The following is a 25,038-nucleotide window of genomic DNA, read 5'->3' as shown; positions in this document are numbered from 1 at the left end:
TAAACGAGTGATATCAGACATGAAGTTTTCCATCTAGTCTTTCTCTTAATAAGAGATACAGTAAAACTCTGAAGAAAAACCTTTCAAAAACTTTGCTATACAAAGCCATCTTGCAGGTGTATTTTGCTTCATATACTGTGCTCCTGAAAAGATGGATGTAAATGATTGTTGTAAATTGAACCATGTTTTCCATATTTCTTTCTGAGATACTTTATCTTCAAGTGATATTCAGTCTGCAATTTGTAGCAGTAAGACTTGTGTGTTTTTGCCCCAAAGCCACTCTGTCATCTGTTAAATTATCTTTAAACAAATATGCAGTGCACTCCAGGAACCTAATACTTAAAGGAAACCTATAGCAAATCCTTTTGCAAAGCAAATAATACTTTTGTAATATAAAATATAACCACTTTTAACTTTTTAATAATCTTCCCTTCCTCTCTCCTCCTAAATATTCTCCCCTCTCCTTCATTAAGTTTTATTAAAATGGGGCTGAACCATAAGGTTGAAATATGGTTATGACTTTATCAAATAGCTTTCTAAGATTACTTAGAATTTGATTCTTATAAAAACGCAAACAAACCAAAAATTACTATCAAACATAATGAAACATAATAAAGAGACATTTGTTTTGTCCTCATCCCCTTAGAGGTCCAGTGAAATTAGATAAATTTTATTGGGAACGAGGAACTAGAATAATGGGAAAAATAGCTTTTATTAATCATATTTCTAAGTTCAGAGGAACTAGTTTTAAAAAAAGGGTGAGGGTGAAGGGGCTATAGATGATGCTATTTTAAAGAAAAACTTTTTTTTTTTTTTTTTTTTTTTTTTTTTTAAGGATCCCTAGTCTTTAAATATGAGACTATCAAGGTAGAGGATGCTCTTGTAATGCAGAGATTGGGCAACATGGCAGTGTCTCCATTTTACCTTATTCTATACCTACATAACACATATATACTTTCTGTGGTGCTTTCTCTCTAGTCCTTTAGAAGGAACTGGTTCTACCATTTCCTACCTTACTTATTTGGATTTCATTTTCCTCATTTGTAATAAAGGTCTTGGAACTAAATTATTTTGGAGGGCTCTTCTAACTTTAATACTTTTGATGTTTGGGGTTCACCAAATGATGAGATTTTGAGATTCAGGTACTAAATGTTGAGATGATGAGAGCAATTGGCACCAAATGTTGGGGTTTGGTCATGTGAAGAATTTACAATGGCCATTCTCTTTGGCAAAAGGTAAGTTTATTCAGAAGAAGAGGTTACAGACAAAATGACATCAGGAATGGTAAAAATGAAATAGATTTTGGAGAGCATATAGTTAACAAGGAAAGAGATTTTAACAGTTAATCATGGAAAAGACAAGTTCCCAAGTGGAACCCATAATTAACCAAGAGAAAGGGAACACTTCATGAAGTGGGTGTATACTGTTGACTGACATGCTTAGCACCCTAAAAGATAGTTAGCTATAAGAAGGAGGACATCATGAGGCATGGTGGGGAGCTGAGAGGAAAGACACCATGAGGGAGAAGCCATGGTAGGCTTCACCCAAAAGGGGTTGAGCAAAGATGGTGTGAGCCATGGGCAGATTTGTAGGGGAAATTTAACTCAAGGTTTGATATAACTTGGATTACTGAATGGATACAGCAAAGTGGGGCTACCCACGATCTCCACAGATGGTGAGACTATAAGAATTAACTGATCCTCATCAGTGTCCTTCCCTGCTTGCCTCAGGAGTAATCTTATCATTACTTCAGTCTTTACTCAGCCAATCCCATCTAATTACTCAGGACCTCATCACTTTGCTCCTTTATGGATATGTCAGTCTTCTAGGGGTTAACATCCGGACAACAGGAGTAGAACTTTTAATCTTACTTTCTATAGCTGAAGGTCTTTGAAGATATCCAAAAAAAGAAAAAAAAGAAAACATGCTATTTTAAGAGTAGATGTCTATCCAATTTATGGGATTTACCATGATCATACTAAGAAGCCTGGGTGAAGCCAAATAATGATTTTACCCCAAATCTACTTCTAAAAATCAGAAATTGGGCCTTGTTGAAGTTTTTCCTAACAATAATTACTTGGTTCATGTTATTTTATTTTCTGTTATATCACTTATCCATAGTAGCTTCTAGAAGACAAAAAATAAGTCAAGTCATTGAAAAGAAGTAGTAGTTAATCTCATGGAAAAAAATAGTCCTGTCATAAATTATATTTTATTCTAATCTTTGGTAGTTTTTAAATCTAATGTACAGAAAAATTAGTCATTTATCTAAGAAATAGTTAATTACCAGTATGCTTTGCAAACTAGGTTGAGAGGGGTTTCTTGGTTTTACCCAGAGAGTTATATTTCTAGAATTTGTGCTGCTTCATTATTAGTCATTTTGAAACCAGTTCTAGCAAAAAAGCCAACAATTGTGAAAGTACTGTTTACTTCACCTAACAAGTGTAAATGTTTTTGAGGTGAAAAATCTACACTGACTCAAAGACATCTAGGCTTTTTCATGACAAACTTAAGTAGAGAACTTTCATTCATTTACTCTATTGATCTTAAGCCTTAAAAAATGGGCAGAACTGGGGAGGTGTGAGAGAGAGAATGACTGATTTTGGAAGTCAGTTCCCAGAGAACTATTCCAAAAAATATTTTGAGCAAGGCAACATCTAACTTCCCAAGATGAATTTGAAGAAAAAACACTTGGAATGTATTTTGGACCCACCTGAGTTACTTTATGAATACTTTTGACATGTTTGTTTAAAACACATTCCAAAAAAAAAAAAATCTCATTTCTTGATAATCACACTAGGTCAGTTAAATATAACCATGAATTGGCAATGGGAACCAAATCGCAGCCTTAGGGCAGTGAAATTTTTGTTATCCTCTGGGAGTATATAATTTAAATAAGAGTTAGACTTAACAATGAAATGCCATGACACCAAATTTGGAGAGGTATGTGTTTATTGTTACATTAAATGTTTATTGACTCTGACTAGATATGAAAACCTGGAGTTTCTTTCTTTTTAAAAATTATTTGAGAAAAAAGAGCTAAGGAGCTAAGCTGAGTTAATAAATGTTGATTATTTGTTGATTAATGGGAAGATGTGGAAAAGAAGTGAGGTATAATTCTATCCATATGTAGAGGTAAATGTTTTTTTAAAAAATTCTAAGGTGTTATAATTTCATTTATATACTTTAAATCAAGAGAAATTGTAGTTTTGATTGAAGAGAAAAACAAACAAAAATTTAACCTTCTCCAACTGAGATTTCTTCTGATTAGGAATTTCAGGTCAGAAATAATTTTAGAATAACATTTTAATTTCATGTTCTGTTTGATTTAATAATTACTTTCTATTTGTTTTAGGTTTTTTCTTACATATTCAATAGAACTTTTAAAAGAAGTGCTTATGAATTCTGATTAATTCCTAAAGCTTTCCTCTTTTAACCAGTGTAAAATTTTTTGGAAATACTTTTTTTTTTTTTTTTTAATTTATAGAAAAAAGACAGAAAACTTTAATGTTTCTTTAGAAGAAAATCCAATTGCTTTGTTTACATTGCTTTGTATTAATCCTACTTAATATCTGCTAAAGTTCATAATTTGTATTGAGATTGGCCAACTTTTTGTTTTTCATTGGAATAGGTATAGGAGAATCATAGGTAAAGCAATAGAGACTTTCAGAGTATTTACTTTCTGTTTGGGAAACTGCTATATAGGTATATGTGTATATAATACAGAATAAATTCCACAAAAAATACAAGCTCATTAAATACAAAGTAGCGGAAAAAAAGCAATTGACAATTAGGGAGAGAAGGAAAATTAGTACTTGAATGAAGAGAATACCTCTATGAGGTATAAATGAGGAAGGAGAATATTCAGGACTGGAAGGACTGTAAGCTGTATCATTGCATAGAATTGAGAAATAGAGTGACTTGGATGAAGAACTGAGATAAGGTCTGATCAGCTGTATTATAGAGCATTAGAAGCCTGGGGTTGGGCATGGAGGGCAATAATGAATCTAAAAGGATGTGTTTAGCCCTGTTTGTGAAGGATTTTAAATAACAGAGAAATTGCAATTTTATTCTAAAGACTTTAGAGTACTACTGAAATTTATTGACATGGCCAGATTTGCCCTTAAGAAAAATCACTTTTTCAACACTAGCAAGACTGGACTGTTGTGGAAGAGACTTGAATCAAAGAGACCAATTAGGAGGCATTTGTAATGCGTAGGTAACAGTAAGGTTCTAGAGTAATTTGGTATTTATGCCAGTTGAAAAGAGGATAGATGTGAGATGTTAGGAAGGTAAACAGGGCAAGATTAAGCAACAGATTGAATATGTATACACATAGGGAAATAAAGTTTACAAACCTGTGAGACTAGACAATTGCCCTTGACAGAAATAGTGAAATTCTTTTAAGAATAGGTTTGGAGGGAGATAGAAAGATCGGTTTTATAGGGAAATATGAAGTTACTTTCCTTGTCAAATTAGAGATTGGTGGAAGACATTTTTTAAAATCCATATATATGTGTATGTATGTATAAATGTATATACATATGTATGTCTTCCCAAATAACTTATTAAAATGCTTCTCAGGTGTTTCTTTTTTATTAATTAATTAATTAATTGATTAAATTAATTTTTACAAAAATTTTATGCATAGGTAATTTCCAGCATTGACAATTGCAAACTCTTTGTTTTAATTTTTCCCCTCCTTCCCCCCACCCCTTCCCCAGATGGCAGGTTGACCAATACATGTTAAATATGTTAAAGTATAAGTTAAATACAATATATGTATACATGTCCAAATAGTTATTTTGCTGTACAAAAAGAATCGAACTTTGAAACAGTGTACAATTAGCCTGTGAAGGAAGTCAAAAATGTAGGCAGACAAAAATGGGAATTCTATGTAGTGGTTCATAGCCATCTCCCAGAGTTCTTTCACTGGGTGTAGCTGGTTCAGTTCATTACTGCTCTCTTGGAATTGATATGGTTCATCTCATTGTTGAAGAGGGCCACATCCATCAGAATTGATCATCATATATTATTGTTGTTGAAGTATATATTGATCTCCTGGTTCTGCTCATTTCACTCAGCATCAGTTCATGTAAGTCTTTCCAAGCTTCTCTGTATTCCTCCAGTTGGTCATTTCTTACAGAACAATAATATTCCATAACATTCATATACCATAAGTTTTTCAGCCATTCTCCAACTGATGAGCATCCACTCATTTTCCAGTTTCTGGCCACTACAAAGAGGGCTGCCACAAACATTCTTGCACATACAGGTCCCTTTCCCTTCTTTAAGATCTCTTTGATCATTGAAACTCACAGAGGTTGAATGACATGACCAGAGTCATAAAGTTAGTGTCAGAATCAAAATGTCAATCCAGTTAATCAGACTTAAACCTAATATTCTTTTCACAAATGTACCTTCTATACTCACATTCATGAACACTTCCACTTGATACATGTGAAGTCAAAGTAGATTCCACTCATGCACCTTCTACATAAAGTCTTTATTGGTCACTCTTTCTAGAAGATCTTTTTCTTATTTATTTATTCTGAACATAATTATTCATATATATACACACACATACATATGTATGTATTTATGTACAGGTTTTAGCCTATTCCCTGTGCCTAGAATAATGATATCTTATTATGTCTTTACTAACAAGTTATTGATGGATTGATTAGTTTTGTTCAGTAGGCTACTTGATGATTATGCCTTTAATTCTAATCTTCAGGGGTGGGAGTAGAATAGAGAGGAAAGATGACAATAAATAACACTAGGATACAGTTGGGACATGTTCTACTTTGTAACCACTAGTAGAATCTTCTAAATCCCTTGAAAACAGCTTGCCTTCTCATGGCAAAATTCTTGGACTAAGAAAGACTTAGCTAATACCAGAATAGAGAGCTCCTCCCCCTCCTCTACCTTTTTCTCTTCTTCCCCTTTTCCTCTTCTTTCTCCTCTCCCCTTCCTCTTCCTCCCCTTTCTCCTTCTCCTCCTCATTTCTTAGGATTTGGGAGCTATATTTTATTCTTCCCTATCTATTTATTATGTCAGTGCTTTCTGTTTTTTAAACTAGGACAGTTAACTCTTTTGTCTCATGTAGTTTTCATTTATGATTTTTTGAAATATAGTTCTGGAAAATCAGGTTTTGATAAAGCTCATTAGAATTTACTTGACTACTATGCCTTTAAACACAAATCCCTCTGGTTCTTACTGATAGGCCCTAGTTGAAGTCATTGTTTGGGTTTTGATGACTTAGAGTGAGCCTAAATAACAGTTGTTCTTTTCTGGCCAGAAATCCTGAGAGTCTTCCATTCCCAGATTGATTTTTTTTTTTTTTTTTTTTAGGAGACAAACTAGGCCATCTTTTGCCTCATTTCTTACCTTAAATCTCTGAATTACGTGTTACCTTAGATAACTTGAGATCTGGGAAAGACCTTAACTTAAAAAGGCCAGACTCTGAAGGAAAGAATGGGCTGATGATTTTGCACAGCTTTGCCTCACTTAAATCCAGTTCACCTACAAGCCAAGAAATCACTTTTCCTATGCCACTGTTCCTTTTTGAGAAGGACAAACAACAACAGTAGAGATAGACAGCTCCTTCAAATTCTCACAGTTCTGAGACCTTTAAAGTCTGACTGATGTCTTTCCTTCTTTATTTAAAATGGACTGTACAGAATCCTCCTGATTCCTGGGAGAAATCCTTACTTTCCTTTCAGCTTTAGTATACTCTGTCTTATTAACCTTTAAGGTCCTTAGCCTTTTTTTTTTTTTTGTTTGTTTTGTGTGCTGGTTTGGCTGTTTGAAGAAGCCTATTGACCTCCTCAGAATAAAGTTTTTAAGTATATAAAACATATAGGATTGCAAAGAAAACCAATTACATTGAGATATTGTTAAAATATTATTATATTATATATTATATTATATAGATGTAATATAGACCCCAGGTTAAAAAAATTCTTTTGACAATGTATTGGCTACATTCTGTCCAACCCTGGTTTCTGCCCTTTTCTCACATGATTGCTCTTTTGATAAGGAAAAGAACTCCTCTTCTTTCTTACTATCTCTGCCCTGGCCACCTGTCCTCTGTTTAGATATTTTGGTTTTTCTGCCCAATTTTCAGGGTTAAGAGCTTACCCAATTACCTGGTGTATATAGTCACTCTCAACCTCCATTCTTTGGTTTAAAATATAATAACCACAGCATCTGTCAGACTGATCTTCATTCTCTGTACATGATCCTCCAGGTCACTGCTAAGGTCCACTGAACCCAGAAACTAAATGAGCTTTAGGATATGGGTATCTGCTGAACCAACAGCAACCAGCTGTTCATGACCTTATCCTATATATTCATTGATTTACCATTTAATTTTCCAATGTTTTATATAACATAATAATAACTCATATATTTCATTTTGTTTATTCATCCTAGTAGCTGTCATTTATATAATACTTTAAAGTTTGTAAAGCATTTTACATATATATTATTATTTCAAACCCCACAATAACTCTTAGGGAGGCGCAATTCCAAAGGATTTAAAAGACTTGTCCATGCACTTATAGATAGTAAGTGTCAGAGGTGGGATCCAAACTCAAGTCTTCCTCTCATACATAATCTTATAGTTAATATTCTGAGATTGAACTGCCCTTCTTATCATTGCTGCTATTTCTCAGACATTAAGTGGTAGAATTTTTTTTTTTTTTATCTTTGTGACACTGTAGAATTTTATAATGTACTTCTAGGTAGAAATTTTTGTTTTATGCGAAGTCTTAAAAACAAACAAGCATAAGATTTTAAAATATATATAAGGACTGATTAGAAAAAGTATTAACATTATAATTTAATGCATATCTGTTAGATGTGATATCATACATTCCTTCTCAAACCATTTACTGCCACCCCAACTGCTATTTCTTTTTTAGCATCATCTTTAAGAAGTTAGAGTGCATTTCTTCCTGAATACCAAGCAGTTTCATGTTCTATCAAATGCTTTGTAAGTCCTTATAGTGAATTTCTTCAAGAGGCAATACATTAGGCAAAAAGCAGCAGTAGAGATACCTGTAGAGATCAGCATACGTGCCCTCCAGCAAAAGACAATAATTAGTTGCTCTTATTCCCTGGCAAACTGTCCCAATTGTTGAGTTATATGAAACACAAAGATCACTGTAATGCTGTCTTGAGCCCCACACAGTTGGAGTTGTTTATGCCCATTCAATTTTTAATGTACCCATAAGATGTTTTGATAGGGTCACTAAGCCCAGTGAGATTTGCATGCTTGATCAAACCTCTGACAACTTAAATATAGAGATAAACATGAACCTATTGAATACTTTGAGTATTAACTTTTAGGCCAATGTTAGTGGAAAATATTAATGTAAGACTTAAAGAATTTTCAAGATTCTTTAGTTATGGTAGACTACTTTGGTACTTAAAACATGTATGACCTCAGGCTATCTAAGCAAATAATATAGATACCTTATTTCGCATAGATAGTTGAAATTTCTGTACTGAATATTTACAAGATGATTTTATATTTGATATGTTGGAATTATTAGCATATTCAAAATGAGGTGATAGATCATTACACCTTAATAAGATAAAACATAGTTAAATATGGAATTCAGCTTAAGGTAGATCTTCCTTGGAATTCATTCCAACAGAACTCATTATTCAAAATGCCAAAAAGGATTTTATTTTTATAATGTTTTATTTGTAACATAATATATGGTAGGAATCCCTGAGAATAGCATATCAGATTCTAGAGCATTTAAAGAAGATATTGATAATCTCATGTAAGAAACAATGCCATTTTTGTAATTCTGTTTATAATAACTTAATATTCCAAGAAAATGAACAGGTTAAATATACATTTCCTCTAAGAAGAACATATGTAATATCTTAATCATCCAAGTATGTCATGATTGGTATAGATATTTCATAAAGTATTTCTCCGAGGTAATCTATCCATCACTGAAGGGAGTGTCAGATTGTAGTAGAACTGAAGATGTGTTACTCTAGTTGGGCCATTGCTGACTGAGTCAGAATGTGTAGATGCTAATTAAAAGAGTTAACCAGCATGCCTCAGTTTTTTCTGATTCATCTAATATGTAGGCAGTGTCTTTCATTTGAGTTTTAAGTATAATTATTTATTATTTCTTCAGTGAACAATGGAATGAATGATGTGATGTTACTAAGCTTACAAGATTACATCTAGATTTTATACTTCATTGGAGTCTTTAGCCATATCTAAACTCCAACACAGAAGGAAATGTGGATGTTACATTTAAAAAAGGAGGAATTACTTAGAACAGGCTGATGATTATGTGATGCTGGTACAGCTGAAGTACTGTAATATGGGGGATTTTTTTTATTAGCTTATACTTCATTAACTTTCAACAGCTTCACAAAAGTCATTCCTGAGAATGGATCTGTCTATACTGGCCATCAAGTTCCATATATAATGATATCATGGTAATGTTGCATGCAGTGAGAAGGGAGTTTGTTTTTTGTAAAAAAAATAAAATAAAATAAAATAAAATAGAGTGATAGGAACATTGATGGCCTGAAGAACCATATTAGGGTGGTGGGTCATGTTTTTAAATTTTTATTATTAAAATTTTTACTTATTCTCACCCAAGTTTTTTAGTCCATTCTTACTTTTCCTTCCTGGATTAAGTTAACCAAGGGTACATGCTTTTTGACCTAAAGGGAAGACACAACATGCTGTGATGGAAAGAGATGGGAATCTGAATTCTGATTCCCATTTGTTCCAGGAAAGCAAAAGTACTTGTGTAATTTTTGGCTAATCAAAACTCTAGCCTTCAGTTTCCTTATTAATAAAATAAGGAAGGGGATTGGAGGAGAAGATTATACCCTGTATTTGTATCTCACATCTGTTCTGTCCTTAGCTTTTTTGGATAGATGAGCTGTTAAGGATTAATTTCTTTCTGTTTTCCTAATTATTTCTACTGTTCAAATAACAAGTTCTTATATTTATTCTTTTCTAATTTGGGATTCCCCAGCATTCTGTGTTTTATCAAGCTTAGATTTCATTTACTCTATTTTGAAGTATTCAGAGAAATGTGTAAGGGAGGGATATGTGTATGTCTATGTGTCGTGTTTTAGTACTCATCTCAATGATCATTTCTGTTGATTTATCTGCTTGTGTTCTAGGTTTTTAATTGAATTTTCTTTATCTTACTACCTTTGGTAGTTTTAGTATTTCAGGTATATGCTACTCCAAAAGTCAGTGAAGTTTAACACTTCAGTGGAAAAAAAGCTTAAAATTATTAACTTGAGATTACGTGTGTGTGTATGTACATACACACACACAAGTAATGTATAAGTATATAGATATATATGTAAGTATTTTATATATATCACACATATACACACATTTCATATAGCTGTATTTATATTTATATGTCTGTGTTTGTATATATGCACATCATCCCCTGTCCTTCATCGTCTGATAAATTCTCATGTTTGTTGGGGAATATACTTTGGGAGCTAGAATGCACAGGTGCCTCAACCCTTTCCCACAGTAAGGAATTTACTTTTCACTCGCCTAGATCTGTTCTGAATAACTTTTGGGAACAAGATAACTCCAGCTGAATTTCAATTTCTTTTCCAGAGTAGTCACATACTCATCCCCTTATCTCTAACCTAGTTTCTACTCCAAGCAAAAGGAAGAGTGATTTCTTTTCCTACCCTCCTAATTTCCCTTCATAGTATTCTTCCACATGCTGGTCAGAGCTTGTTACATTGTGGAAAGGAGAGAGTAGGTATAAATGACTCCTTTTTAGTTCCCCAAATAAGCCTATGGGCCGGTTTGTGCTGTCTGCTGAAATGTGGAAGGAGTGGGGGGCATTGCTGTGTGAGCATTGTAAAACTTAAGGTTCTCCAGTGTTGATGGTTAAAATTATCTTGCTTGCTTCTTGATTTCTTGTCTTGTGGATTTAACTGTAATTGTTCTACCTTTAGTACATAATTCATCTTTTAAAAGGGTGTTTTGAAAGTTAGTGGAGAGTAGAGAAAATTGTTTATACTGCCCATCTCACTGGTCACTTGATCCAAATGTCTCCTACCTCCATAATCTAAAAGCTTACTTTCCTTCAACACAGTATTGACATTCACAAGAAAACAATGAAAATATATTTTGTTTTGTTTCATCTAAATACCAAGCTATATAAAAACCAAGAAGCTTTTATTGATCATCTGTCATCTACTCAACGTGTTTAGTGGTTGGTTTGTTGGTGAAAAGACAAGAGGGTGTTACAGACATAAAAACCCTTCTCCTCATGGAGCTCATGATTTACCTGGGAATATATTTGAGTATTTGTATATGTGTGTATGTATGTGTATGACTAGTAAAGGTAAAACAGTACATAAATAGTAAAGTGATTAATGGGGCAGCTAGCTGGCTTGGTGGTTGGAGTGCCAAGCCTAAAGTCAGGAAGGCTCTTCTTTTTGAGTTCAAATCTGGCCTTAGGCACTTTCCAGCTTTGTCACCCTGGGCAAGTATTAACCCTGTTTACCTCATTTCCTTGTCTGTCAAAAGAAATGGCAAACCTTCAGTGTCTTTGTCAAGAAAACCCCCAAAATAGAGGTCATGAAGATTCAGACATGGTTGAAACTACTGAACAACAAGAACAACAATAGACATTTATATGGTGTTTTAAGATTTGCAAAGCACTTTATATTTTAAAATAACATATCAGATGGAAACGACCTGAAAAATTATTTAATTACTAATATAACATTCTACCTTTATATGATACTATATTATTTTAAAATGGCTCTGGTATATGTTATTGCATTTGATTCTTTTTAAAAGTTTTGTCAGGTGGACAGGATAGATAATATCCCTATTTAGAGATGAGGAAACAGACTAGGAGACATTAACTGAGTAATAGTATATGGAACTCATATTAGAACCTTAGTTCTTTTTACTTCTGGCACTATGCTTGTTCTATTATATCATATGTTCTTCTTCAGTAGAATATTAACTCTTTGAGGGCAAAGACTATCTTATCTCACTTTTGTTTTTGTCTCCTCAGTGCCTAGCACATTGTAGAAATTTAGTTCATGTAGATTGAATAATTGTTTGCACAGTTGCATGCAAAATAAAAATATTCCTGCAGACTAATACTAGGTTTCAGAAATGTAGTTAATGAAAAATACTTTGGCGTTAAGACAAAAAAATACCACTTAACTGTTATGCCACAGTCTCCTTGAATTGTCCTATCTCAGTTATTCTGCCCCAATCCCCAGGTTGTAATACCACCCTTCCCTCTTAATCATCTGGATGTTTGATAAGGAGAAAGATCTTCTATCTTAGACATCTTGACCCCAGACCCTCCATACTTATCAGAATGTCTGATGCTTCCCCTACCCTGTCAGAACCATTCTCTCTCTCAGTGCTCTGACTCCGCCCCTGCCTCTGTCTACCTCCTGGTAGCTTGGAGCCACTTGTGTATATACTTCATGGGAAACACACATTAGCTGCTGGATGCTTTGGCCATGAGCCCTGGGGACATCGTGCCCCCAGCACAATCTCTCCCTTTCAAATAAAATATTATAACTCTCTAATCTCTATCTTGCCTCAGTTTCTCCAGCATTGCATAACAGTTACTTAAAGGAACAAAAAAGCAAAAATAATTATTTTGCAAAAGTGAGAATTTTGCATTCAGTGAGAATGCAGTTTGAGGACATATGTATGCAATTGTAGCTACTTTTAAAACAATTCAAAATACCAATTAGTTTAGATTCTTTTTAAAATAATATATCTCCTCAAAAAGATTGGGGATCTTTTGAATTAGGAAAATAATGAATACAGGTTTGGGACTTATTTGTCCATGCTGTGGTGGTTTTTGTTTTTTTAAATTTGTGTCTGTGATTTTATTGGTGTAAGGAATTGCCTGGTAAGGAAATTCCCCTCCTTTAATGCAAATCTGCAACTGTTCTTCAACTAATAGACTTTAGAGAATGGTTTTGGAATAATGAGAGGTTAAATTACTATTTTGAATCACAGGTGAGTATTAACTTTTTGAGTAGGAATATAGTCATAAAGAATTATTTTTCAGTATAAATATTTTTTTAAATTATCATTTTCAAATAGATGCATTGTAGTGAAGTGGAAAGAATAAAGAATTTAGAGGCAAAGGACGTGGGTTCTAAAAACAAGCTTGGCATCTTGAGCATAATAATTAAAAAATAGTCTTGCACTGAAAAATAATCATCAATTATTTGCCTGTGTCAGTGGATTGTAACCTTATTGATGTAGATATTTTCTCCAGTAGTGCAGATCATTAACCATTTACAAAGTTGTTTACAATGAGTCACGTGCTTTGATAAAATCCTGGAAATAAAAAAGCAAAATAAAATAGTTCCTGTTCTCCAGAAGCTTAGATTCTGTCAGGAGAGACAACATATGTGTAAATAAATAAATAAATAGAAAACACATAGATAATACAAACAAGATTCAGTTTGAGTGAAGTATACACTAATAGTTGAGGGCAGATGTAGTTGTATCAGTCAGGAAAGACTTCATATAGGGTAATATTGAAATCTTGTTCTGAAAGAGATAAGGGCTTCTAATAGACAAAGACAAAGTGGATTGTTGTATTCCAGGAATGGAGAGACTTCTCATTCTCTCAGATTCTTGTCCATTTACTTTTTTTATGTACCTTTATGTGCAAAGGCTCTCTTTTGATGTTCTACCTAGTATATCAGATGCCTTCCTCTAGGACTTTTAACTTTTTGTGGGAATTAATGCATTATTTATACCCTTTTTTTTTTTTTTCTCCATGTCTCACCTCCTTTCCCTACTATACCTTTCTTGGATGCTAAACTATACTTCTTAGACTTTTTTTTAGTACTAATTTTTAGTAATATACTAGAATCTGCTTATGCCTACCATTCATTACTCTTTGAATTGATAGCATTTTTACCATATAAAAACCCTGAAATTATTTGGAAGAATTGTTTTACTTTTTTCTACAAAGTAATTGAGCTCCTGCTGCATGAAAATGTAAACCATTTATAGTTTAAAAAAAAAAACACAAAAAAACAGAAAGTAGAGAGGTTTAGAATTCCAAACAAACATGGAAGTTGAAATTGAAAATATGGGAGAGGAAGTTTTGTGTTTTTTACAAAATTTGAAACACCTAAGAATATATTGAAACATAGTATACTGATTTTACATACAGAATTTTAAAAATTCAATAAATGTATTTGATACAGATTCATGGAATATGTACCAGCTGCCGGCTTCCTCTGTGCTTTAGATGAGAGCCTTGGCCACTAACAAACAAATGACAATGTTTTGGGTTTCACACATTCTACCACCTTTTACTGTATTTGGATCAAACTTAAGTATTGGTAAAACACTCTAGCAATACTGAGCAGTAATGCAAAAACAACAGGCAGAAGCAAACAAAATCCATCCATTCAAATGAAAAGAACTTCCCAAACCTAGCAACTTTTGAGAGCTGTCCAAATCTAGTTTTAGTTCACATTTGTTAGACAGAGAACCCTTGTTAGCTACAACTCTAATTTTTTTTTTTAATCTGTGCCTATGGCATCTCCCTATTACCTCTATCTCAAGAACATTGTGTCCAGATTAAGTATTATTAAAAAAAAAAAAAAATCACAACCCCTCCCCTCAAGCCCCAACAAAATCTAAGAGATACATGCATGTGTGAAGGGGGGATGCCAAGGAGATATCCTTTGAAAAAAGAAATGTCTTACTAACTTTTCCTTTTTTTCATGCCCAACCTGCCTCATGACAATGATAAAAACAGATGGCATTTCTTTCCCTTCCTTCCTTTGCCATTCTTCCTACAGCTCCATAGCATTTTCCACCTTGCTCTCAGACAGACCTTCACTTTCCTTTTCTACCAAAGTTTTCACAGAGGTCTTATCACTGAGAACAGGTGAAATCTTCTCCCTGCTTTCTACGTCACCCAAATAACTTTTCTTCTTCCTATTATACTATTGATGTTATTTATGATATGGGGTTTAGCACCAAATGATGGCAGGCACCAAAAGTTGGGGTTCGGTCATGTGCAGAATTCACAATGGCCATTCATTCTCTTTGGCAAAAAGTAGATTTATTTAGGGGAATAGGTTACAGACAAAATAAAGTGATTCAATAGACATTGGGGAATGGTAAATATGAAACATTTAAATGGTAAATTTAAAATGGTAAATATGAAAGAGTGGGATAGTATATGAAAGAAAAGTTTCTTAGCAGAACTAACAATTACCCAGTAGAAAGAGAGCACCCTATGAGGTTGAGGCAAGTTCTTATCTGTCAGGCTAAATCCTGAAAAGGGATTCATCACTCTGAAAGTTAGTTAGCTAGAAGGAGGAGAAATATGGTTGGGAAGCCGAGTGGAGTTAGGAGAGAGACCACCTGGCATGGGGATAGTAGAATGGGAAAGACAACATGAGGTGGAGCATCATGGCTGACTGACCCAAAGGAGAGTAGCAGTAAAGCCATGGACCATCAGTTGATTTAATGGGAAAATCTAGCCTCAGGGTCTTTACATAACTTGGATTTCTGACTGGGTTACCTTTAAAGGGTGGGACCAGGGAACTAAAATGATCTCCATTGTCAAAGTCTTCTTAGTGCTTGCCTAAAGGATTAATCTTTATTAATTCCTCTGCTAACCTAAAGTTGAATACCTCACTATTCTTAGTCTTTTGTAAGCTTCACTTTCCCTGCACATTTGTAATCTAAGGAGGCTGATTTTTCTCTTGGATGTAAGAGAAAAGATATTTTTAAACTTGACTTTTTAGGATAGAAGAGCTTATTCCCCATAAATTAGCCACTCTCCTTTATTCTCTTCCTCTCCTTTTGTATCACTCTTAGGAAAGTCCTTTACTCCTTTACAAAACATGGTCACCTTTCATGTAAAGGTCTGCTTGGCTGCAACTGTATCTTCTCTGTCATCTTTCTGTAGGTAGGACAGTTACCAGGAACAGAGTGCCACTGTTTTGGAGGAAGATTTCCTAGGGATCTCATTCTACCCAAATTCCTTCCATCTTTATGTTTTTCAAGCCTTTGGGTCCAGGGTAAGGAATGGTGTATGGAAGGGAGAGTTTATGTAGATGAGAACCCTGACTCTATTAACTAGAATTCTTAACTTTAATTGTGAGTTGTATGTGTTCTATATGGGATAAGAATATATATATATATTCTTTTTTTTTTTTTTCCTGAGGCAATTGGGTTAAGTGACTTGCCCAGGGTCATACAACTAGGACGGGTTAAGTGCCAGAAAGTAAATTTGAACTCAGGTCTTCCTGACTTCAGGGCTGGTGCTCTATCTACTGCGCCACTTAGCTGCCCCTGGAATAATATTTTTAAGTGCATAAAATAAAGAAATAGGATTATAGAGGAAACAAATTATATTGAAATGCTGTTATCAAAATATTTAAAAAATTCACAGGCTTCCCTCTCCCAAATCCTCAGCTAAGGATCCTTGTTTTAAGGCCTCTTCTAGTATTTAGCATTAAAGAAATAGAACATTATTTTCTTTCTAATGAAAGACTTTAGAGTTCATCAGCAATTCTTAATCTTTTCTTGTGTTACAAGTCCCTTGTAGATAAATTATTGATATGTGGTACAGAAATGGTGAAGGGTCACCATTTAATTAAAAAAGCTGGAGAGATCTCTAGAGCAAAGCAAAGTTTATTGTACATTCTCGGGCGTCCCACTCTTCCAGCAGACAACTGAAGGAGGAAGCGCCTCCTGTGGGCAGGACAGCACCTTTAATCTCTAATGCAAACACCCCCTCCCACCACTGACCCTCATCCTCATTGGCTGAGAGTCTTACATTCTAAACACGAGATCTGCCCACGAAATTCAACTTGGCCAATAAGTACAGAGTTGCCCATATTTGACTGAAATAGGGAAGAAATGATGTCATGGGAAGGTAGCAGGAAGGGGACCCGATTATGCCCTTGACTCAATCCTCAAAGTCCTTCAGGCCTACTCAAACTCTAAAGTAGATGAAGCCTTGCTCGATTTTCACAACTGTCTTGAAAGATCTCACCTCATCTCCTATGGTCCTCTTCTAGGATAATCCTACAAACTAATTATACTGACTATATAAATATAGATAATTATATGTGACTATAACTATATATATAAAGTATTACATGTACATATGCAATATATCCTATATATGTGTATATTTAATCATTTATATATCTATCTGTTTATTTCATGTGCCTAAATTAAGAAACCCTCCTCTAAAGGATTGGATGTAAGGTTGCAGGTCTTGATCTTGCAAGTCTTAGGGATAGGCTTTTCTTTCTCTTAAAGCAACACTAGCAGTCATAGTGAGGATCTTATAATAGTGAGTCTTTATTAATGATCTGATCTAAGTCTTTCCCTCATTTTGTAGTTGAGGAAACTGAAGCACCTAGATTATGATGGCTTCTTCAAGGTAATACAGGTACTATAAAATAGTCATCAGGAAGCTCCTCCTGCATTGTATGTGTTCATAGTCAGACTGGTGGAATGCTATTACTACTGCTTCTGCTGCTGCTGAAGAAACCAATAAAATTTAAGCTATGTCTATGATTATAAGCTGCGTGGAAGTTTTTTATAAGTCATATTTGGGTGCATGAGTCAAGGAGTGTCCTGTTTATAGTTTATTGAGACCAACTTAGTATTTCTTTTGTTCTGTTGCATTGTTGTCTATTCAACAAAGGAGCCTACCATAATGGATAAAGAACTAATCTTTAAGGGATTAAGACTCAGGCTGAAGTTCCACATGTAAATTGTGTGATCCTGGGAAAGTCTCACTAGTCTACTCTCTAAGAATCTAAGTTGTAGACTAAGCCGAATTGGTAGAGGGAGTTTTATACCTGAAAGTTTCTTATATCAATTAAATCACACCTCTAGTCTCTATTCTTTATTCAACAAGGAAGTATTTAGCTAAAAAGATCAAAATTAGGGGGGCAGCTAGGGGGGCAGCTAGATAGCGCAGTGGATAGAGCACCAGCCCTGAATTCAGGAGGACTCGAGTTCAAAATCTGGTCTCAGACACTTAACACTTCCTAGCTGTGTCACCATGGGCAAGTCACTTAATCCCAACCTCAGGGGGGGAAAAATAAAAAATAAAAAGATCAAAATTAGCCAATATGATTAGCAGGAAAGAAAAATTAGCATATTATTTGAAAATTAAATTAAATACTATTTTTCAAATGATACCAGTAAGTGGATATGTCTACTCAGCTTAGTTTCCTGTGGTGAATTGAAAGATGTATAACTTTTGAAACATCATATTCCTTATTAATGGACATTAATGACTTGAATAGAATTGGTTGTCAGCCAGATAATCTTATTTGAAAGGCAGAGTGAGTGTAGTAAAAGGGGAAATGGACTGGAAGTTTCCGGACCTGATTCTCATTTTGTTGCTTGGCTTCATTCTTTGACCTTGGACAAATCACAAGGACTTTAAGCCTGTTTTTCATCTGAAAAATGGGGGCAATAGTATTTATATTTCCTGTTTATCAGCATTATGGTAATGTCAACTAAGAGTAAGATGGTGCATATAAAGCACTTTATAAATACATGGTATTCTGATGATTCCATAAAAGAAATGAAAACTTCAAACGTAGAACACAAAAGGCCAGTTAATGAAAGATACTCTATTATTATTCCCAATGTTGACATATAATACCATGTTTTAATATCTAATTAAATCTAATTAATTGGAAAATCAGACACTGTTCTTACCTATCCAGTCAAGACAAACATCAGGAGAATATTTTCATATCAAATAAGTTTTTAGGATAAACTATGCTCTCTTTCACAAGAATCACCATTAACCCCCCCTCTGACTATTCTACCTTTATTGCTGTTTTCTCATGTCTTAAGCTGCATATAATAGTGAAGGGCTGACTGTTAATTAGATAATATTTGTTACCCATGAATTTTCAGAAATATTTGAGCCTACTGAAAAATTTTGCCTGCAAGAAATTCACTTTTATGGATTTACATATTTTTATAAATCTTTTAGGAGAATCAAGCATTGATGCTGCTTTTCTCCATGCGGTATTTTAAAATAATTCCTTTTAATGATTTCACCTTGCTTCTGTTTGTATGTCTTTCATTTCTAATTCACTCTTGAATGCTGTGTCTTTTGCCATTATCAACATGCAGTACTTATTTTAAGCTGTTATTCCTCTGGGTCAACTATTTGAAAATGTAATTTTATATTTGCTGAAAGCTTAAAAAATAAAGCAAAAGAGAGGCTCTAAATAATTGTTTAAATCCTCAGCAATATATGTAGTGCTAAATATGAGTTAATTCTTTTCACAGTTGCTTGCTATTGGAGACCCTGAATATTTGTTTTAGCACGCTCGGTTATTGGTTAAAAGAGACAATGATAGCTTTACAGCCAAGAATATAATAGTAAAAATGTAGTAAATGAATTGTGATCAGCAGACAATTTCTTCTGATGTAATGTGATTTAATTTGGTAAATATATATGTGTGTATGTATTGTAGTGTTATATGAAATCATTTATCCAATAAGAATAAAATGACACATATTTTCATTAACCCTTCAGCAGAGAAATTGTAGATTTTTATGTAAATGAGCCAGGTCATCATTGCCTATTACACAATTCTGATATAAAACAGACAACTAATTCTTTTCTGTCCTGCAGAGTCCTATTAAACTTTTAAGATACTTTTAGTAATAATTTTGTAATTCATCTACCTTGATTACCTTAAGAATTTGAACAACTCTCATTTTACTAGGTGACCAGATGTACCATTTTATAGATGTAGAGATTTAATATAATTTATCCTCTTGGTTATTCTTGGTTTTTTTTTTTTTTTTTTTTTTTTAAAGGAAACCCAAATGAATTTTTCAGTTCTATTAAGAGGTTAGCAACTGCTATATACTACCATTCTCTGTGATAGTTGATTTGTTCCTTTACTATGCAAATTTTAGGTATACAAAGATCCTTTGCTTTTATTTAAGAAATGTGCCTGGAGGCTAGATTGGTAGGCTTTAGGGAGATATCTGGTTTGGTGTGAAATAAATAGTTGTTAAAGCATCACATGAATTGTGTCTTAGAAGATGAAAAGTAGAGCTGTGAGAGCCTGGGAAAAGCCAACTGTACCTGTCAGGCAGGCTCATCTCTTTGTTTCATTTTGCTAAAAATATGGCAGAATTTAAAATGATGACAATGAATAATGGCATCATAAAGTAATTCATGAAAATAAGTCATTTCTTGCAAAAGCTTTATGAAAAGTTAAAGTGTACTGATGCTGCTTGATATGACTCGAGAATTGAGACTGGGAAGAATGCAGTGTAGTTTATGGCAGTTTGGGGATAACTATTGATATATTAAGGTTTATAAGTGTTAATGAAGATAATCTAATTAGATTGGTGTCTGTGATGGGAATATCTTGTAGTAAGGGAGTTTTGTGCCTATTTTAAATTACTGCCTGTTTTTGTTTCTGTGACTTCTTGCCATTCATTTTTTTTTTTTTTTTAAGTTTTTGCATTAAGAATTAGAAATGTTGTGAAACAATGGAAAGAGAGTGGGAGAATCTAATTTCCAGTTCTAGGTCTAATCACTTACACTCCCTGAGATCTTGAACAAATCCTATAACCTCATAGTTTCTTCATTTATTAAATAAGGGGTTTATTAACTTCTCTCTCCCATAATTATATCCCAATTAATTCCCTTTGGAGTTCCACATATTTACTTTATGCGTTTAAAAATATTACTTTTGAGAAGTCCATACGTTTCACTATAATGCCAAAAAGTCTTTGACATAGAGAATTTTAAGAATCCTTAGATTAGATTATTTGAGGCCCCTTTCAGCTCTATAATTATGATGCTATGATTCTTTTCCTATAGTGGAGCACATGTATATGTTGCTAACTTGAAGAATTATGTGGTTCAGTGGCTATTTGTAATTCCTCCCCCTTTTCCTCCTTTTGTACAAGCATCTAATTCTCAGTATATTCTTAAATATACCAAAGTATTTTTGAGCCTTAAAACATGGGATAAAGGTTGGGTTTTTGAATAATCTTTTGTGATTTAGGTTAGAGTGATGTTAAAATCATTGGTCTGTATTAATTTCTCTTTTGCCTCACCATTTGGTTAAGAATAATTCAATCCCCTTGTGTCCATACACTTCTACTTCTAGTTTTCCAATGTTGGGAGAAATTGCCAGTTTACAAAGTTATAATATTTGAAGATTTTACCACTTACAGTTCACAGGCTAAAAAGAGAATGATAAATTCTAGCTTATATGTATTTTACATATATATATATATATATCTAGATATTTGTGTGTGTACATATACACATATTAATGTATCCATATGTCCATTCATTCGTTATTTTTAAAAAATTAATTCTTATAAATTATACTACCATTATCAATATAGTAGAAATCTGTATCATAAAATAAATTTAATGAGCAATATGAAGTATAGAGTGTAAGATCAAACATCATTCTATTTTTCATATATGCTAATCAAATTTTGAACCTTCATATTAGCACATATTTACTTTATAATTACCTAATATGTACCATATACTATATATATATATATATATATATATATATATATATATATATATATATATATATATATATAGTTAAATGAATCAATGATATCAATAATATGGGTTCTTCAGTAATAAATATTTAGACCTCATCCACAATTCATATCATTTTATGTTTGTCTATACTTTCCTGTAAATCTTCCATAGGAAGGTTTGTCCTATGCATTGCGATGGAGAGAGTCCTGGGTCTGAGGTCAGAAAAATCTGAATTCATATCTGGCTTCAGATCTTTTATTAGCTTGTGACCTGAGACAAGTCACTTTAGCTCTGATTGCCTCAGTTTTCTCAAATGTAAAATGGGACTAATAGGAGGACTAGCCTTGTAAGGTTATTGTGATGATAAATGAGTTAATATTTGTAAAAGATATTAATTAATATAGTGCTTGACACATAATAGATGCTTAATAAAGGCTTATTTCCTTCCCTCTTTCCTATGTACTGGTATCTTTTTCTATGTCTATTGTCATTACATGGTTACTAATGGACTAATGATCCTTTCTTTTTAAATTTTTAAAACTACATGACTCACTTCCTTTTTTTTTTTTTTTTTTTTTTTTTTTTACTATATATATATGTATGTATGTGTATACACACACACACACACACACACACATATATATATATATATATATATATATATACATACACATACACACATATATTTCATTCATATTGTATACCTTTCTATTGTCCTTTGGTTGACTTTCAAGCTTATTTTTTCAAATAGTATACTTGACTTAGAGACATACAGCACCACCAGAAGAATGTCATTGTTAAAATATGAGCCTGTGTTTCTGAGAGAAACTTGGGGTTTCTGCAGTTCTTCAGAAGTAAACTAACCGATTATTTCTTCTGGTCCAGCTAATTGTCTGTATGCAGTACCCTTCTAAGATATATAGACACAGATACACATCCATGTACATACACCTAAATAGCATAGCTTGGACTATGGATATTCTTTTCTTTTTTAAAAATTTGTTTAAATGGAACCTATTTTATTAGCTCCAAATACTTCTCTTTTTTAAAATAATAATTTAATAATAAAATTTTTATTTTCAAAATACATGCAAAGATAGTTTTCAGCATTTACCCTTGCAAAACTTTGTGCACAAGTATTCTTTTATTTATTTATTTTTTTCATGGAAGTAATTAAGTTAAACTTTTTTGAGTGATTCTAAATCTTATCTAGGATTCCTACAAGGTTTAGCTCTTTATGCAATTAGCCATTATGTCATCTGTGAACAAGAGCATTTGGAGTATTTTAAGGTAAAGTGTCGAGAATTTCTCTTCCATTTTTACTCTATGTTGAGCATTCTCCATGATGTTGACAAACACATTTTCTTGTTTTATGCTTTATTTGATTCTATCATCAATTATCTCTGGTACATTTTTTAAGGAAACTTGTGTGATTTTTGAAGAATGGGAGATACCTTGTTGATGCTTTTATGGCAGTGTTTTGATCTATTTAATTAGTCACTTGGTATTTACTAAGCATTTACTATGTTCCAGAGACTTCGGTAAGTAAGCAGTATGTTTAGCAATATAAGAAATGGTCTTTACTCTCAAGCAGCTCATAATCTAATATAGCAACACATAGTCAAATGGACCTATCCTTTTGCTTTGTAGCCAGATGCTACTAAGCACAATGAGATTTTGTTTTCCCAAAACCTTTTAGTCACTTACATGATGTGGTAATTTGTAATGTATAAGTCTGTTTATTCCTTCTTCATATTTTCAACAAGGAAACTCATGATGGAGGTTTAGGTTTGGGAAGTAGTCACATTGGTTTGTAGCTGTTGCTATTCTCTTATTCACTCCTTTTTTTTTTTTTTTTTTTTTTTGGTGTTAGCTCCACTGTAACTGATGGAAGAATTTGTTATTAAACTCTTTAGAGATCATTTCCATTATCATCTCTGTTGTCCATCCATTTTCTATCTTAAATTCTTTCAGGACGATTTTCTCTCCCCTGCTTTTGGCTATTTTATGATATAATATTGATCATAATCTTCAAAATTTCTCCTTTACAAAATTTTACAAATAAGTTACTATTCTTAGCACTTGTTTTTTTGACTCTCAGCTTTATTCTTGGTAATAAGATCAAGCTTGCTAATAACACTTACTTGCTTTTGTTGTTCTTGTGGTAATTATTCAATAAAGCAAGCAATCACTTAATTGATTAGAAATTTATTAAAATTCCTTAGGATATGATGATAATTTGTATTGATATCTATTCTTTTATCCATTTTTCTATTTTCAGGTATTTATAGCTTACTTAAATAGGTCAGATTGGAATTGGTTCCAATTTATATCACATCCTATCATTTTAATTCTCTTTTCTTATTATAGATTTTTATATTTTCTGTCAGTGGTTTTAATTATATAGAGATAGCTAGTTGATACCCACATGAATAAGTTATTTCCTTTCTGTTGAAATATAATCAATGATAATTTTTTGTGATTTTGCAGAATCACCTAATTTCAGAGTTGGAAGTGATCAGCAGCCATCATCTAGTCCAATCCAACCTGAAGACTCATCACTGTAATATATGATTGGTCATTATTCATCTTCTGTCCTTCAAAGAAGGAGGCATACCATCCATCTCTCAAGGTAGTGCATCTTACTTTTTGGACAGTTCTGATTATTAAGACATTTTCTTCTCATCAAATCTAAATTTGTCTTTCTGCAGCTTCCATGTTCTACTCTTTTCATTTAACTAGATTTGCATTATGTAAAATATAGTCACTTACAGAATTTGTTCAGTTTTTTAAAAAATGCTTGGTCTACTTCAGTCCTCTATATGTTTGGAAGTTATTTTTGTTTATTTGAAATAAAGTTTTAAATAATTTTTTTTTTTCCAAAAATGACCTTCCCTCTCCCCAGGAAGACCAGGATAAACACAGATTAATGAAAGGAGTTTCCCCAAAGTTGCAGTGTTAAATGTTGATTTTCATATACATAGATGTCTTCTTTTTGCTAGAGGAAAACCAAATAAAACTATAATGCATGCAACAACTTCTGTATGCCTTAGTTTCCTCATCTTTAAAGTTAAGATTAATAATGACATCTACCTTCTAGGCTTGTTGTAACAATCAAATGAGATAAAATTTGGAAGATACTTTAGCACAGTGCCTGGCACAAATTAAATCTATATAAATCACAAGTCTATTGGAATTGCCTGGAATCACCTCCTTGTTGAAAAGAACCCTCTATCACAGTTGATCATCACATAATCTTGTTGTTACGCGTTCTCTTAGTTCTGCTCACTTCACTTAGCATCATTTCTTTTATGTCTTTCCAGGTTTTTCTGAAATCAGCCTGCTCAAAATTTTTTAATAGGACAATAAAATTCCAAGTAATTTTTCTTGTATAATTCTAAGTAGTTTTCTTGGTAAGTTAACTCAATTCATAGCTTCACTG

The 25,038-nt window shown here is 33.1% G+C and overlaps 1 protein-coding gene across 18 annotated transcripts in view; it reads left to right on the top strand.

Annotated features, from left to right (window-relative positions):
• Nucleotides 1-25,038, top strand: part of GTDC1 (glycosyltransferase like domain containing 1) — a 564,348-nt gene that overhangs the window by 77,763 nt on the left and 461,547 nt on the right. For 10 of the 18 annotated variants that reach the window (XM_074302057.1, XM_074302050.1, XM_074302045.1 and 7 more), the window contains one exon: nucleotides 24,087-24,228. In XM_074302057.1, the coding sequence (XP_074158158.1) occupies nucleotides 24,167-24,228 (62 nt within the window). In that variant the 5' untranslated portion in view covers nucleotides 24,087-24,166. Of the gene's footprint in view, nucleotides 1-24,086; nucleotides 24,229-24,919; nucleotides 25,010-25,038 lie in introns of all 18 variants that reach the window. The other 8 variants (XM_074302060.1, XM_074302049.1, XM_074302043.1 and 5 more) reach the window with 1 other exon arrangement.

The sequence above is a fragment of the Sminthopsis crassicaudata genome, chromosome 3 (assembly GCF_048593235.1).
Source record: "Sminthopsis crassicaudata isolate SCR6 chromosome 3, ASM4859323v1, whole genome shotgun sequence".
NCBI lineage: Eukaryota > Metazoa > Chordata > Mammalia > Dasyuromorphia > Dasyuridae > Sminthopsis > Sminthopsis crassicaudata.
The sequence above is the reverse complement of the archived record's forward strand: the minus strand, read 5'-3'. Positions and strand labels throughout refer to the sequence as shown.